This window comes from Phaethon aethereus, assembly GCF_964289735.1.
Source record: "Phaethon aethereus genome assembly, chromosome: 3".
NCBI classification, from domain to species: domain Eukaryota; kingdom Metazoa; phylum Chordata; class Aves; order Phaethontiformes; family Phaethontidae; genus Phaethon; species Phaethon aethereus.
In genome coordinates, this window is record NC_138576.1 from 21,369,841 (window position 1) to 21,386,483 (window position 16,643).

The 16,643-nt window shown below is 37.1% G+C and overlaps 1 protein-coding gene across 1 annotated transcript in view; it reads left to right on the top strand.

Annotated features, from left to right (window-relative positions):
• PXDN (peroxidasin) overlaps positions 1 to 16,643 on the top strand; it is a gene marked incomplete at both ends in the record, with an annotated part of 88,457 nt that overhangs the window by 32,745 nt on the left and 39,069 nt on the right. The window contains 5 exons of the mRNA XM_081997757.1: positions 4,925 to 4,996; positions 12,068 to 12,139; positions 12,731 to 12,802; positions 14,769 to 14,938; positions 16,238 to 16,355. Coding sequence (XP_081853883.1) covers positions 4,925 to 4,996; positions 12,068 to 12,139; positions 12,731 to 12,802; positions 14,769 to 14,938; positions 16,238 to 16,355 — 504 coding nt within the window. The remainder of the gene's footprint in view (positions 1 to 4,924; positions 4,997 to 12,067; positions 12,140 to 12,730; positions 12,803 to 14,768; positions 14,939 to 16,237; positions 16,356 to 16,643) is intronic.

Sequence of the window (16,643 nt, forward strand, 5' to 3'; positions counted from 1 at the left end):
TTTTCAGAATTGTCTGCCTGGAGAACAGACTTTGACAGAGTAATACTATTTTCTCAATTTTCTGTGCATTAAAAATATTCATCATTGTAAAAGTTGGTCCTTACATTATAAAAAGAAAATTATGCACATATGATTTTTGAATCTTATTTTTTAGGATTATTTGTTTTCTTGTTCTTTATGTAATTGAAATTTTGACAGTTGTATAAACAGTTTTGTGTGATCTTACTGTGCTGTTTGTGGTAATTTTTCTTTGAATTCACATGCTAGAAGTTGGAAAGAAATAGTTGGCATTATTATTGTTTTGCTATGAAACCAACTTTTTCTTTCTGCCTTTCTGCCTTTCTGTCTGTCTGTCTTATTTCATATACCTTAATGTTGGCACTACAGTTCTTTAATAAGGATAAAAAAGGCATTAGTAGCTTGGACCCCATGCATAACATAGTTTCTTTCTGCACTTCAGTGATTCTGTATAATTTTTTTGGTCTTATGTTCTCCTTCTGCAAAGGGTAATGTAAACAGTCCTGTCTAAAATAAACTCAAAAAGTTGTCTTCATATGAGCAAAATAATTGGTAACTTGTTTGTGATTTGTTGCTCCTGTTACAAGATGTTTATGTATACGCATACATGATGTATATGGTGCACTGAATATATTTAATTGACTTCCTATGAGTTACTCACTAGAGGTGGTAGTACAGAAAGATGAGAAAGAAAATATTCCCAACCTTACAATGTAGATGCAGGCAGATTTGTGGAAACTTGGTAGGATAATTGGATAATTCTTCCTGATCCTGAAAGTCAACAGTTTATACTCCAAAACAGAAGATAATTGGGAACCGAAGGTAGAGACATATTACAGTTTTAATATGTAGGATATTAGAAGATTTGGAGTCAGCAGTGGAAAAAATGAGGTTAAGATAAAAAAGAATTTAGGGAGGAGATATGGAAAAATATAAAATATAAATTAGTGATTCCAAAGAGCTTTCAGATAAAGAGAAGGTGCTTGATATTTGCAGAGCAGTAAACTAGAAGCAAGTGTGAAGGAAGTGAAGGAAATAAAATTGGAGAATGAAAATGACTTTGGCAACAACACTGACATGTTCCTGTAGTAAGAAATGGAGAGATGAGGAAGCAGAGATAGCAACAGTGTGATAAACAAATGATAAATGGAGGTTAAGACTGTATTAAATTTATCAGTTCTGGAAATACTTAAAGGGAACACGCAAGATTTGTTTTGTAGTTGGTGAATGAAGTAATAGTGGTAGAAGATATATTGTAGGTTCACCAAAGTGCGGAGCTGCTCACCTCACCTTTCCAGAAATGGGATCAGGTCAGGTTTCCTTCTGTGCCTTCTGCCATCTTTGCTGTCATGGTCATGTTACTTTTTCCTTTAAATACCTCCTGTGATGACGGATCTCATTTCTTTGAAATTCACATTGCTGATTCCACCAACAGTGTCTCTTTAATGTTTCTATATAAATCTCTCTTTACTACATTTATTTACTTCACATTTTTACACTACACTGCCTGCTATTGCCATTACTTTGAACATTTTTTTTTCTCTTGTTCCAAACAAATATATCTGGGTCTTGCTTTCCTTAAATCACATGACTTGTAATACAGTCCGTACAACAAAAAAATTATCCTCACAGGGAATCTATAAAACTTTTCAATTAAAACTAATTTTTTCTAATTTTCTGATAACTGGTTACCTATTTTTTGATTCATTTCCCAAGTGTATGGCCAGTACTTCTGGCCTCTATCAGCCTTGCTTGAATTTCTGGAAAGAGGGTTTTTTTTTAACTTTTCTGAAAACAGGTAGTAGTAATTGCCAGAAAATAATTTAATGTCGTAACAGAATATATCTTCTGTCATCTTAATCCATTGTTTATTCATCCTTTGAAAAGGTCTAATGGTTCATTTGTGTAATAGAGCTTTTAGGTAAAGCAAACGATAAACTACTTTCTCTTTAATTATACTTTAAATCAATTTTCTGCTAATGTGACTGGGATAAATTTTGAGATTTCTTTTTAGTGCAGTGTTTACAAACATTCACTTCTTAGGCACAATAACTTTTTAGAAAGACATAAATATTTTTTGAGTGTTACTTAGTTGTATTTTGTATTCTGTCATAGAATCACAGAATACTTCGCATTGGAAGTGACCTTTTGAGGTCATTTAGTCCAACTCCCCTGCAGTGAGCAGTGACATCTTCAACTAGAGCAGGTTGCTCAGAGCCCCATCCAACCTGACCTGGAATGTTTCCAGGGATGGGGCATCTACCACCTCTCTGGGAAACCTGGGACAGGGTTTCACCACCCTCATGGTGAAACATTTCTGCCTTAGATCTAGTCTAAATCTTTTAGTTAGCCATTAGTTAGCCCTCTTTTAGTTTAAAGCCCTTACCCCGCTACAGGTCCTGCTAAAAAGTCTGTCCCCATCTTTCTTATAGGCCCCCTTTACGTACTGGAAGGCTGCAATAAGGTCTCGCTGGAGCCATGTCTTCTTCTTCATGTCTGTCTTCATTAAGCAAATATATATTTTTTTATCTTTCTGTTAATATCCTGAAGGAAACATCTACACAACTAAATGAAAGTGTGGTTAACACATTTGTCATACGTTTTTGTAGCCTTGGATTGCTGGCATTTCTCTGTGGAGGGAGGGACGTGATGGACTGAGGTCAGTTGAATGTCCTGCAGCTTGAGGGTTTTCTGATGGACATGGAAAATGTAGTTTAAAGTTGAATCCCAAATAAAGCCCCACCACAGGGGCTTGGTAAGAGCTCCAAAAGTGGACATGAAAGGCCGCTCCCTTCCCTGCAGTGTGGTGGTAAAAGTCTGCAAAACTACGAAGTCATTATCCTGGTCTTCCTCTAACTCGCCCTTGTTCTTCACTCTGCCTTACTTTGTCTGCAGAAACTAAATAAAAGTTACATCAGTGATTCTGGTAAAACTTTTTTTTTTTAATGGATTTTTCAAACTTCTTGAATAAAATTCTTCAAATACCCACAAGAGACCAGTTCTGAGGTCAGTTATTAAAAGCATCTTTGCCCACTCTGGTTCAGTGGTCTGATCAGAAGTTTAGCTCTCGGAGGAATAAGAGAAGTTTCCAAACTGCCAAGTGGAATTTGTTAAGAAAGGTAAATAACACTTTGGCTGTTCAATCTTTAAAATTTTCTAAGGAGTGAGAAGAAATGGTGCATTTAAAATTCTCACTGGAAAATAAGGTAGGAATTTAATATCATATAGAGAGGAAAATTAAGGAGAGACAGAATTGTAATGACTATGACCCTCAAATGGATTGGTAAATCTAAATCAAAACAAATATTTGAATACCAATGAAATGGTATTTTTTGCAAATAGAACAAAAAACAGTTCTACATACAAAGTAAGTGTAGTATACCTATTCTCTCTCTTTTAAATTATTTTTAAAGCTTTTACAGTCATTTCACATCACAGTATTTTTTCCAGCTTAATTTGTTCAGAATTTAAGCATTAAAAAAACCTCACAAATTTTTGCTTATTAGTTAATCAGTTACTGGAGGAGCCCTGCTTTTTGTTCAGATTGATGTCTTATGTTAATTAAACACACTTACGTTGCTATATATTCATGTGTTGGAATCTCCGCAAGCGATACATTGGAAAACTAAATTTAGACTCAAGGGAAAGATACTACTCCATATTGTCCCCCCAAAGTTGTCATGAGGTGAACATCAGATGTCTACACTTTTTTCCTTATTAGGGATTATTGTGAAATATTGCCCTTTGTCAAGTCAGTGTAAAAACTACCACCAACCCAGTAAAGCCAGTATTTTATCTGTTGCATCAAAAGAAGTTTGCAGTATTTCCAGTAAGTTATTGAAAACTGTAATAATAGAAAAGCCAAAACCACTACTAATAAAATGCCTGCTAATAAAACCATTTGTGATCCGAAGTCTCTTCATCCCTTTTTCATAGAAATCCATGCCTGATTAACTGAGTGTCAAACCATTTGTCAGATAATTATGAGAAAGTTCTTACTGCAAACCTGTTCCTAACCTAACACAAAAAGAGTGACTGACGCCGAACCCCAACAGTATTTTTATTTGCTGCCTCCATGCGGAAACTGCAGTCATCAGCTAAAATGTGTGATTTTTCTCCAACACCCTCTCACTAAACCATCCTTATTGTTCAAACATGATGAATGTGAGCACATACACTGATCCATGCCGATTTATTTTTATTCTATAGAAAAGGTACAGACAGCACACGTGAACGTACTGGTACTCTGCATGTGTTTATTCTGTTTATATTATAGAGTATCAATGGGGACCTAATGTCCATCTTCTACATAGTGATAAAACAAATAGAGAATGCTGTTTTATGGATGCAATACCAATATTCTAACTTGTATGTTTTGGTAAATATTCAAAAGGTGACACAGGCAGAGTTATAGAATTTCTCACTGTTTGTTTTCCAAGTCCAGTAAAAACCACTTCTGTCATAATTTGAATATTTGTACCAGTATCCAGAGGAGATATTTTAAAGAAAGTAAGAGGCGAATGGCATCTGCGCTGTGTTCTAGTAAAGGCACTTCTGATGCAATTCTATCCCATTAAGTTGAATTTATTTTGACTTTTGGCAAGCCCATCAAGAAACTGAGGGGCAAAGAAACAGTAAGTAATAACAGTGAGCACTGGGAAGGCCAAGCCATCCGGGTGACAGCCTCAGGGCCTACAAGGCCCCAGACCTTTGTCTTACCTGGCAAACATTTGGGATGAAATCTCAATGACAAAGTATTTTTATGTGTATGTGTTTAGTTTTTGTTTTGTATTTTTTTCTAATATGTAGTTGAAAAACTGTCTTCATGTGTCAACTTAATTCTTCTTTTCCACCTTCATGTAGCTCTTGTTTGTGTACTAATATTACTGATTGTTTCTTGTTTCAGCTATTTGTACAAGAATGAAATCCAGTCAATTGACAGGCAAGCATTTAAAGGACTTGCCTCTCTAGAGCAACTGTAAGTGCCTTTTCTCTTCTGTGCTGTCATCTCCATGGTTCCCCTGCAGAGGCAAAGTGCACGCCTCGATCCGGACATCCTGCCTGCATGCCCTGCATGTCTGCACTCCCCGGGTTGTTAGGCAGAGTCCCATAATCATTTGCATGTGGAAAACCAAAATCGATCTCTGTGTCAAATTCCTCATTTCTGTGTTTGTCTTTTTTTTTTTTTTTTGTGTGTGTGTGATTTGCATTCCCAGTGTCCCTATACATTGTTACATAGCTTTGACAAAGAAGCAGCGTTATTGTGGGAAATGTTGAAAGCTAATGTGTATTGCTTAGAGAGAGATTCTGATTTAATTTCTGTAGGTTTTATAACTTTGCAATTCCTTTGACTGCAGCAGTTACTTTGTTTTATGCCAGCATAACTAAAGCTGAATTAGTCTCTTGAAGTTTAACACAGTTTTGTTATATTTTAAAACAAGAGATTTTAAAATGAAAACCTATTACTGACTCATGTTAATCGTTGCCATGTAGAGATGTTTAAAAAGTAAGAAAGTTCACTGTAATGTAGATGTTTCAGTAATGTCTTCTAGAAAGATTGATTAAAATCATATTCCTTTTCTTGTATAGTGACTGAAGAAAAATTTCTATTGAAAAAGAATGAAAAATGCAGTCATTAGCATGACAAGAACTGATTGTATTGATTCCATTAAGTTTAACTATATGTTATTTTATAATCAGAAAGCATCGCTATACATTCATTGTGGTAATGTTTAGAAAAACAGAGCGCGCTGTAAATGTATAGCTATTTCACAGTTTGACTGCCAAATAATGGTACTAGACCAATGAGTTTTGTAGCATATATATTTTGGGGGCTGAATATCTTTCTTCTAGGACCAACATAGATTTTGAAACTCAGTTATCAGTGTATTACAGATTTTTTATGATATGTACCAGTTTCCTTGTTACTATAAGCCTGTAGTGGATATTAGTGGACACAGTGTGTATCTGACATAAAATGACACTTCAGATGGGTGTACAAGCTCATTTTGGAGAGCAATAGATGCCTTTTCAAGGAAGAGCTTCTATACAAAACAAAAGTGATAATTATAAAATATATAAAAATATGTCAGTTAATTCCTTAATGCCTTTCTGTTCCTCTTCCTCCTACTCCAGAAATGATTACTGCAGCATATTCGCAGCAGCTGGTAGGGCTTCCTTGCATGCTAATAGCTTTTCTTATTTTCTGTGTAGAACGTTAAGTATTGAGGCCCATTTATTGAATTACTAATTCTTCCAAATAATATTTTTCCACATGCCACAAGCCTGATGTGCTGCAAGTGGCAACAGTTGTCCTTTTTTCTTTTGTATTTCCTGTTGATCTGTGTTATGACTGAAAAACATAAATCACTGCAATATTAACACCTTCTGAATGTACTTTTCCCCCAGGTTGCAGTTAAGCCTCTCTGCCTGCAGTGATACCACACGGTATCAGCTTAAGCTCTAACTTGAGACACCAATATTATTCTGCCTGAAATTAAGTTTTAAACAAGGTTTTAAGCTGGGGAATATGGAAGCGGAGCCTGGCACTGTCGCGGCCTCAGCTGCTGTAAGCAGCGCCTATGGCTGGTGAGCTGCCGGGGAGGGCTGCTGCCCTGCTGGGTGCACATCAGAAAGTTGACTTCTGTTGCAGCCCTTCTCCTGGGCAGATCTTAAAAAGAAGGCTCACCAGGTGGGAAAATGGGAGCACGGGAAGCCTGGAAATAAAGTTAGTGGAGGGTATTCGTTGAGATTTGTAGTTTATGGGAATTTATGAGAGATTTGTGGTTTATGCATCTTTAGAATAAAATGGGTTCGGACGCTACAGCGTCTGTTTTATCACATTATCTTCGGAGAAAGCCTGCGTTCACAAGACAAAAGTTAGCCTTTGTGAACAAGTTACCAAGTGTTATAACTTTAATTTGGGACTGTATCGACTACTGAATCGATGTTTCTGCATTTGAGGCTTCTGTGGCCTCACGTTATCAAATACATTTTGCTACTGGGTGTGTTGGCTCAGCCAAATGCTATTCTCAACGCTCAGCAGAGTTCTCAGAAGTGGATGCTGTGGTCCACATCTCAGGAAGAGGCTTGACTCATAGTAATTTCTATTACTCTGATGAAGCAGAATGAAACTGGTAGTTGCTTTTTTAAAAAAACTGAACAGCAAAACAAATGTTTTCTGGTTTGGTTTTGTTTTTTGTTGTTCTTTGAGAGAAACTGTAAATGTAGATTGAGTTAGGAGGCCTGTTGCTTGTATAAGGGAAGAAAAAAAGAGAGTTTACTGAGGCTGGCAGGATCCTTCTGAAACCTCCGTGGCAGAATTCTTAGCTGCTGATGTAGCAGAAAAACCTTTTTCTTCTGAAATTTCTGCCAAGGGAATAAGATCTTTGAATCGGGTCTTGGAATTGGCTTGTGCTGGAGTAAATTCTGAAAAAACTTGACAGTTTTAGATGCTCGAGCGTACTGAGCCGTACGTATTTCGTCACCCAGCTCTTCAGTCATGGTAGGGCATGAAGGGAGAAAGTCAGCTGATGAAAAGTGGCCTCTTGGTACCAGTTTAGACCCTGTCAAATCTGCAAGACATATGTCTGGGTCTGGCAACTGCGACACAAAGCTGCAGGAAACTTACGTTTTTTCGGAGCAGCAGCCGGAAGGCAGCCGGAGCACCCGAAAGGCAACGGGAGCTGCCTCTATATGCTTGCGCTTAGACAACCGCTATATGCCTCTATATGCTGTTCATAGACAGCTGAATCCCACCTGAAATGTTGCAAATACCTGGCTTGGGAAGTCACGAGCTTGCTGTATCTGGATCCCAAGATGGAGTTCTAAATGCAGTCTATTTCCAGATGTGTGTACGTTGCTTTTCTTCCAAATATCTACTATATTTTTTGAGATCTTGGCTTAAGAGCTGTATGTATCAGGGACAAAAAGTGTTCTCTGCAATCCTTGACTAGTGGGATCCCCGAATACTGATGGAATTATTTAAATCTGTTTACCTAATCTTAGTGGAATACTAATTATGCATTTTCTTTTAACTTTTATATTAAGATACTAATTTTTCCCCTTATAAGCTGTTATTAGAGTTATGCTGTAGTTTGTGTACACGTGTACATATATTGGCAGATATTAATAGATAAAAACGTTATATTGCATATAGTGATGCAACTTGTTATATTCATTTAATTTCCCTCAATTCAATTTTCAGTAGCTTTGAAATGTTGCTATAATTTTTTTTAAGTTTTATATTACAAAGAGTTCCTGGTGTTTTGCATAACTGTATGTGAGCAGTTATGCACATTTAACACAATGGAGCCTGATTAAAGTCTCGTTGGTGCTAAAAAAGCCTATGGTAAGGAATAATGAAAGAGAATTAATTAATAAACAAACAAACAAACCCTAAAGGTATGAAAGAGTTCTTAAGAAGTACATCCTTCTAATTCTAAAATAAGAACAGCTAGGGACAACAAACCTAGATGGCTGGAAACAGATATCTATCTAGCCTTATTTTAAAAGTCTTTAAGGAGAGGATTCCATAATGTCCTTAAGTATCCTGTTCCAATATTTTATATCATTACTGTAACATCTCATTTAAATCTCATTCCTTGTGGTTTAAGCCTCTTACCTCTTGTCATACTGCTGGTCAGGGAAAGCTCTTTGATAAACGTGGAAAAAATATGTTTGTTCATTCTCTTTCAAATAATCAAAAGGGCACATGTGCTATTTAAATATTCGAAACATAGATTTTACTCAGATAATGGATTTTAAGGACTTCCCCAAAGATGTGGCAATGCTATTAGAAATGAACAATTGGCATACATGGTAAAAGTAATCCTCTACAAAAATATTGTGCTACAGAAGATACAATCCTGAATTTAGTGCTGTGAAAAATACCACTGGGACTGAATTTTACTGTAAATGTTTAATTTACAGTATTTATATATAATATCTCCAAGATTTACAATAACAAAGAGAAAATCTGCAGCATGCTTATTTGATCAAATCTTTATTTTCCTTTAGGTGTGTTTGGTTTGGACTTCTTTGTTCCATTAAGTATTTCCTTTCCTTCTGTTTCATCCTTGATACTGAATCCAGAATTTAAAAAGGAAGACACAGGGTTATTTAGAAATCACGCTTCCATGCTTTTTCTTTAAATTTCCATTACGAAAGCCTTTTAAAATCCAATTTATTACATGACAGTACTATTTTTAATAGCATTTTATACTCTGAACATAAAGGCTGTCTATAAAGACATGTCAGTGTGATATTATTTCCTGAATATTATTACCTTTAAAGTGAATTTCCATTCCAAGAAATTCTCATATTAATTGAAATATTAAAAATTCTTTAAAAAAATTAATGTGGTACATAGAAGAAAAGAATGTAAGTGATAAACCTAAGTGATAAAATATGATTAAACGATAAGTTGTAAAACCAAGGATTTTTTTATTCTTTTTATTGTAGAATTACAATGCAATTTGGTTCCCGCGTCTTATTTTTTTAGAATTAACACTTGTTGCTAATTACTTTGTCCACATATTTAACACCTTGTTCTGCTCATAAATTGCCTGACAAGTTGCTCAGAACTTTTTTGAGGTCATAATTTAAAGACCTGCAAAACACAAGTAATTTGTCATATGAAGCTGTTAATAGTATTTTCCAGTTGGACTTCATGATTTGATTTTTTTAGCTACAGTAATTTAGGCAGTGTAATTTCTGATGAGGTAACGTTAACTGTTATAATGTGCTTCAGTGCCTGAATTATTGTAGTTGTATCTGTGACTATTTGAGGTTGTAAACAAGGCAAGGTTTATAACAGAAGTATTGTTTTAATTTGACTGATTGATTTGGTTGGAAAAACAAGATGAGTTTTCAGTCATATAAAGTATTCTTTACATCTGTAATTATAGTAATCTTGAATACTCAACAGCAGTTATGAGCTGTTGCTTTAACGATGGATACATCACTTAAACCATCTGAGAGAGGTGTTCTTTCTTTTTCTGTCTTTGCCAATCTCACCTCTCATCCATGGATCTGAAGAAGGGGTCCTGTGCCTCACTGGGCCTGATTTTACCAACGTTATTTGCTGTTCTAGGAAGAGGTCCTACTTGTACCTACAAATCTTGCCTTGTCAATGTCAAAGAAGTACAAGAGACTAATTTATTGAGAAGATAAGGAAATAAGTTTGCAAGGTGCTTATGAATCATAAAGATGCAAGAAGAATTAACGAAGTTAAAAAGGAAAAAATCCCTCATGGCAAGAAGTGGAGTATGTAATTTTTTCCCAAATCAAAGCTGCTTCAGAAGAATTACCAAACCCTACAGCTGGGTCTGGTTTTTCCCTTTGTCCTCTTTCACTGCAGTGATCCTCACCTTGCCTTGCCCTCTCCCAAACGCTGCTGATGCTGGGAAGGTGGGCAAGCAGAGCCCTGACTCCTTGGGAGCTGTGCCTGCCCACCGCGGCCGGGTCCTGCCAGTCCTTCCTCAGGGCTGGACCTGACTGAGGTCTCTCTCCCCTCTGCGGGATTTGCACGAACCTTGCAGGAAATACCTGCCTTTGCGATATCTGTCTTTTTAATTTAGATGAAATTGGCCTATATTTTCAAAAGGGAGATGAAGACCGGCAGGCACAGCATGGTTACGCGCTTCTCGTTTCCGTATGCAAGCAGGGTCACGCTCTATGCTCGCTACGCTCCGTGGCCACGCTGGCGGTAGGCAGACTTGACACTCTGACGTGCCTGATCGCATCCGTGCTGATTTATTGGCTTTTTCCGTCGTCCCCATTCATTGCTCCCTGGCATCGCTCGCTGGCTCGCGCTCGGGCCGTGCCACTGCCGGCGGGGGATCTGGGAGGCTGCCAGGCACGTGCCCGGCTTCCCCACCGCCCGCGCCTCCCCGGGCTCGCTCGGCGGCCGCCCTAACCGCCGCCTCTTCCTCTCTCGGGGGTGAGCGCTGGGCGCAGCTCAGGGAGTAGAGCACGCGTGGTGTTTCCGCGCAAGGGAGTTCCCGTGTCCTTTTGCTTTTCGTGCTGAAGGGTTGATTTTTCAGGAGATTTTGTGGTCTGAGATTTTCTCTTTGTTTTTAAGAGATGGGCTTTTTCGTTCTTCAGCCCACAGTGGTTTCCATATATGCGCGTTCTCCACGTGTTCCTGAGTTTGTCAGAGATGAAACAGGAAACCTGCGGAGGTTTGGATATAATCAGGATCCAGAGACTATAAATCATTTTCAAAGTTCCTTGTGCGAGTCTTATCAATAACTTCTTGTTTTCCCGTCTGCAAGGTTATGGAGTACCTCCACAACATAGTCAAGACTGGAATGATCCTGCCTTTGTGGTCCATTTTCACAGCAGTTACAGATTAATAATCTGGTTAATCATCTTGTTATGTTAGACTTTTTCAGTTTTACATGATTAACAACTGTGTAATACGTGGTTGCTGTGTAATATTAACAGCTTACATAAGTGTCAACAGAACGTCAAGTGTGGATGCCTGTGGTGGTTAATTGTACCCCAGTTGCTGGGATACAGTGCCAGTGTTCATGGGCTAGAACAGGCTACTTCTCAGCATCCTTTGAAATTTTCACCCACTGTGATAGCAATGAAAACAGTTGCCCACTAAAAGTGTTATTCTGTCAGAAATTGTAAATGTTTTTTAAACAACCTGCACAGTTTTCCTGTAAAAAACAACAGTTTTCTTTTTTCCGTATGTATTTATTCAAGTATGCGTACTAATGAAAATGGATCTTGGCAAAAGAGCATTTGAAGTAGTATCTCCAAAATCTCCAAAGTAATGGTTTCAAACCATTTTTTTGCACATACATGTACAGACACACACACACTATGTAGTGGTCTGCAAACCTTTCTTATTTGTCACATCTTGTATTTCTCAGGTTCAAGTACAGAATTCAGACGATAACAGAAAAAAGATAAGCCACTACATCACTATCACCATTTAGATGTGTAAACAGTGTGTAAACAGTAAATGCTTTATAATATTTCACCTTTATTAAGAAAACTGTTTCAGTATTTTTCTTTTTGTTTAACATATTTTCAGGTATCTGCACTTTAATCAAATAGAAACATTGGAACCTGAATCCTTTACCCATCTTCCAAAACTTGAAAGGCTGTAAGTTTGTTTTTCTTGGGGTAAGATTCAGAAGTCAGCTTGCTTCTTTGTTTGAATTAAATCAAATGTTTGAAACTGGAAAATAATATTTTTATCATTCCTGTAGATTATTTTTAATCTGAATTTTTTATTGTAACTACTACCTAGTCTTTGCCAAGAACACCTTGGTCAGGCTGACCTTATAAGCATGCAGACATGAGCATTGCCTGTGGTATATTTTTCTGTTGCAAAACTGTCTCCCAAATAGCTGTGATCGATGTTTAGCCCAAAATAAATGTTATGAATGAAGATGTAGAAGATTTATATTATGACTTTTGGGGTTTTTTTTTTTTAGTTTCTCATTTGAATATTGATGAACTCCTTTCCTTTTAGTTACTTTGTCTTTTTATGGATTTTTTTCCCCTTATGGACATACCAAATGCACCTTGAAGGCCACTTAAAAATAACAGCCAATCAATTGCTGAAAAAGGTTCAATTTTTTTGTTATTTAGTAAAATTACTTTCTCTTAAAGGGCTTTCAGAAGAATGTAAATTAAATAAGTACGTGCCAAATCTGAATTATTACATGCATATTTCTGTGCTTTTCAACAGATTTTTGCATAACAACAGAATAGCTCATTTGATTCCTGGAACATTTAGTCACTTAGAATCTATGAAGAGACTGTAAGTAAATTGAATTATTATTGAACTAAAGAAAGTTTAAATAATCTAATTATACTGTATCTCATCTTGCAATATTTATCTTCCTTGAAAATGCCTTTAATTCTGTAATTGTTTTAAACATTAAATATTTTTTCCTAAGCTATGCTCCAGTTGTTGACATACATAGATTGAGAGCGTTGCTTCACATTCTACTGTCTTTAATGACTAAATCCATTTACTTTTTCCTGATCTGGAATTATTTGTAGTCATATAGTCTTGTTTTGTAGGCCAAATAATATACACAGCTCCTCCTTTGGTTTGTTTTTTTGGTTTGTTTTGTTGTTTTTTCCCCCTCTTCTCTACGTCTTACTGGGTGATCTCTTTCAATATTTGATTATTTTGATATTTTCTTTTAATTGTTTTATCTGTCCTTATCTGATGATAAACTCATGGTTATAAAAATGTGCTCGGTGGTTTAAGAATATAAGTATTACTTTCAAAAGCAACTCCAGAAGCCAGTTCTTCTTGAAATGCCATTAACTTGGAAAATTAGAGGCTTCTGAGTCCCTCAGTAGCATTTGGAAACTTGAACTCAATAAGAGTACCACAGTAAGGTGACTTTCAGAGGGTTTGCTTATCCCTCGCTTTGTATCTCCACCGATCTAGGATAAACATTCTTTAAATTATCCAAGACTGCTGTTTTTAGAAAGGCAGTCACGCGTTCATACCCCGCTTTCTGGGAGCGCTGCTGAGGGTGTGCTGCGCAGCACGTCACAGCGCTGGCTCTACCGGGAAAAGAGATCTCAAGGGGCGTAACGGGAAGACTGTCCTGCTGCGTTAGGACAGTTGTGAAGCCATACCTTTAACTGTGGGCAAAAGGCAGAATGAAGTAACTTTTCATGCTGTGTGCACCTTCCAGTAGTAGCTGTTTCACATACCTTCCTTAAATTCCTCTGCAGTTCAAGCGAACAGAAAGGGATGCTTCTTCACATGATTCCTAGGTAAAGGGGAGTTTTAATAGTGGCTGTTCGTGGAATAGGACACTAGACCCGGTGTCTTCTGACCTGGGGCAGCTTATCCCTAAAGGTCACATCGTGACTTTGATGTTTCCAGATTTAAATTCTACCAGTACCATCTGATATGCTGAGAAACATTTGTACAGTAGCTTGTAAAATAATTTTGCTTGTTCTTGCCTGTTTTTTATATAACAGGGAAGAAGAAATATCTGCGCATTTGTACAAAAGGTTAGAAAAAATTTTAAATGACAAAATAATCAAAAAGTTTACTACTCCCAAACTGATGTTGCTTTGCCATGCAACTTTATTTCCAATCTATATATAGATATACTTAATCGTACAGATTTCTGTATTTAATGTATTTTTTTTCCCACAGGGCCCTGCACCAGAAAGTACAGTGCTCTGCGTAGTAACAGGGCCCTCCACAACTGGAAAGAGTCAACAGAATTTATGGGTTCTTGTTACCTGCAATAGGCAGGTGTTTTACGAAGTTACTGACCCACTGAACTCAACGAGAGCTTAATGCTTAAATAAAACTGTGGGTCTTTGTTTCAGTTGCCTGATCAGCAAAATGGGAAGTTGTAAAAATGTCAGGTTAGCTGTGAAGTTACTGCAGTAATAAGTATAAACAGCAAAAGATGTGAGGAGAATGGTGTAAGTTCCTTATTTAAGCAAGGTTTGTGGAACACCCAAATAAAACCTGATTTATTCACTGAATGCTGGGGTTAAAAAAGAAACGCTGTTTAGATGCTTGCTATGTTGAACACAATCCTATCTGTGCAGTAAAAGTAATACACATTTTTGTCATAAAGACTACCAGAATGCATGTAAGCATTGTCACCTGTATTCCAGATTGCCCATTGTCCGTACTCACAGATAAAGGCGCTGCTGCTATTGCAGAACCATTTTGATCCTAGCAAAATAGTCGGAGCTTGCTAACAAGTGTTGTGGCTGCTTCTTGTTTTGTGCAGGCGTTTGGATTCAAATGCTCTTCACTGTGACTGTGAAATCCTGTGGCTGGCGGAGCTGTTGAAGACGTACGCAGAGTCGGGTAATGCTCAAGCAGCAGCTACCTGTGAGTATCCACGAAGGATCCAGGGAAGATCAGTGGCCACGATAACACCAGAAGAACTTAACTGTGGTGGGTTTGCCACTTCCTTCTGCCTTCTTTAATGTGTCAGATGTACCTAACTCTTTTTTTTTCTGTTAGAATTTGTTCTTCTGTTCTTTTCGATAATACTGGCCACCTCTGGTCAATATTGGTTATTTCCAGAAATTTCTTTGTGTTCCTTCTCAATTTTTCTCAGCTTCTGACTGAACTGATTGCTTTTACCTCTCAGCCTATCTTTAATGAAAGAAACATAGCCAGGTTTGTAATTTCTTATTGAGGAAATAAATGTGATTATCCTGAAAGTGTTTGTTTCTCCTTTTTATATTTCAGATTTGATCATAAAAGGACTAGAGTCTTTGGTGTTATGTTAATATTGTTTGGTGTCCCTTATTCCCTTGTGTACAAGGGAAAGGGGAGAAAAAAACTATAGGGAATTGCTCCTGATTTCACAGATCTTATTGTTAAAACTCCTGTTGATATTTTTGAAAACGGGGATTTCTTTTTTACTCAGTTATACTTACAAGGAGTGCCCTGCACAGGCACTGAAATCCTATATCACTGAAAGATTAATGAATAATCACTTTTATTATAATCCTTTTGTTCATCTGTATTCTTTCAGCTAGGGGTGCACAGGCTATGCTCAGCCTGGCATCTCTCCTGTTCCAAAACCAAAATGCAGATTTCTCAGCACGCGATGGGCATTTGCCCACCCAGCCGTGTGATGAGGCCAAGATATAAAATAAGTAAACTGTATTTTTGGTTATGTGTTGGAAATAGTTCTGACAATTAATTATGACCATAAGCATCTACAAGGTTTTTAAAAATGATAGTAGAAAGGGATTTGCTGCAAGAGTAATTCACATGGCATCCTACCAGCTCTCTGCACATCTAAGGAGCCTGAATATGGAAACTGCAGGAAGCAAGCTGGACAAATTATTCTGTAGGAGGCAGGTTAGGCACTGATGCTTATCTAGAGGAAGTTATTTTAAATGGCACTTGTGCTTGCTGCTTTAAAGTTTTTCCTTCATAAGCAAATTGAGCCTCTGTTCAAATAAATAAAACAGCTACTTTAGAACATGATGCAAATTTGTACGATCCATTACCAGTCTGCTAAAAATTCCTAAGGAACAATGGAGGAGGTCAAAAAGCCCACAGTCACTTTTGCGTAGGGAAAAGTATGTTTAATCCCAACTAAGCATATAAATATTTTAAGTTAAAATATTTTTGAAAAAAATTTTTCTACAAGGTGTATGGAAAATTTTTTACTTACCGTTCTTGAGTAGTTTTAAAACAAGTAAGAGTTCCTTATACGTTTCATTGTTGTTACAGAGAGGCCAAGGATTACATCAGAGCCTCAGGATGTGGACGTTACCTCAGGGAATACAGTGTACTTCACTTGCAGAGCTGAAGGCAATCCTAAACCAGAAATTATCTGGCTTCGAAACAAGTAAGTTTAAGAGAGGAAGAGAGAAACTTGACGTATGTTTGTCTAGGTGTGTGTGCATTTCTGGGTGCATGTCCACACACATTACTTGCTAATATATGGAACAGTTACAGCAGAAACATAATTAAAAGAAGCATATGAAGTAATAATGGCCCAGATCTGTTTTATTAGTAATTCTAAAGACTTAAGAGCTGGTAACTTTAGAAAATACTAATTTGTGACTACAATACTATTGGTAAGATTTTGAACTGTAGTTATACCTGCAAAGGTGCTCACACCTGTGAAACTGTA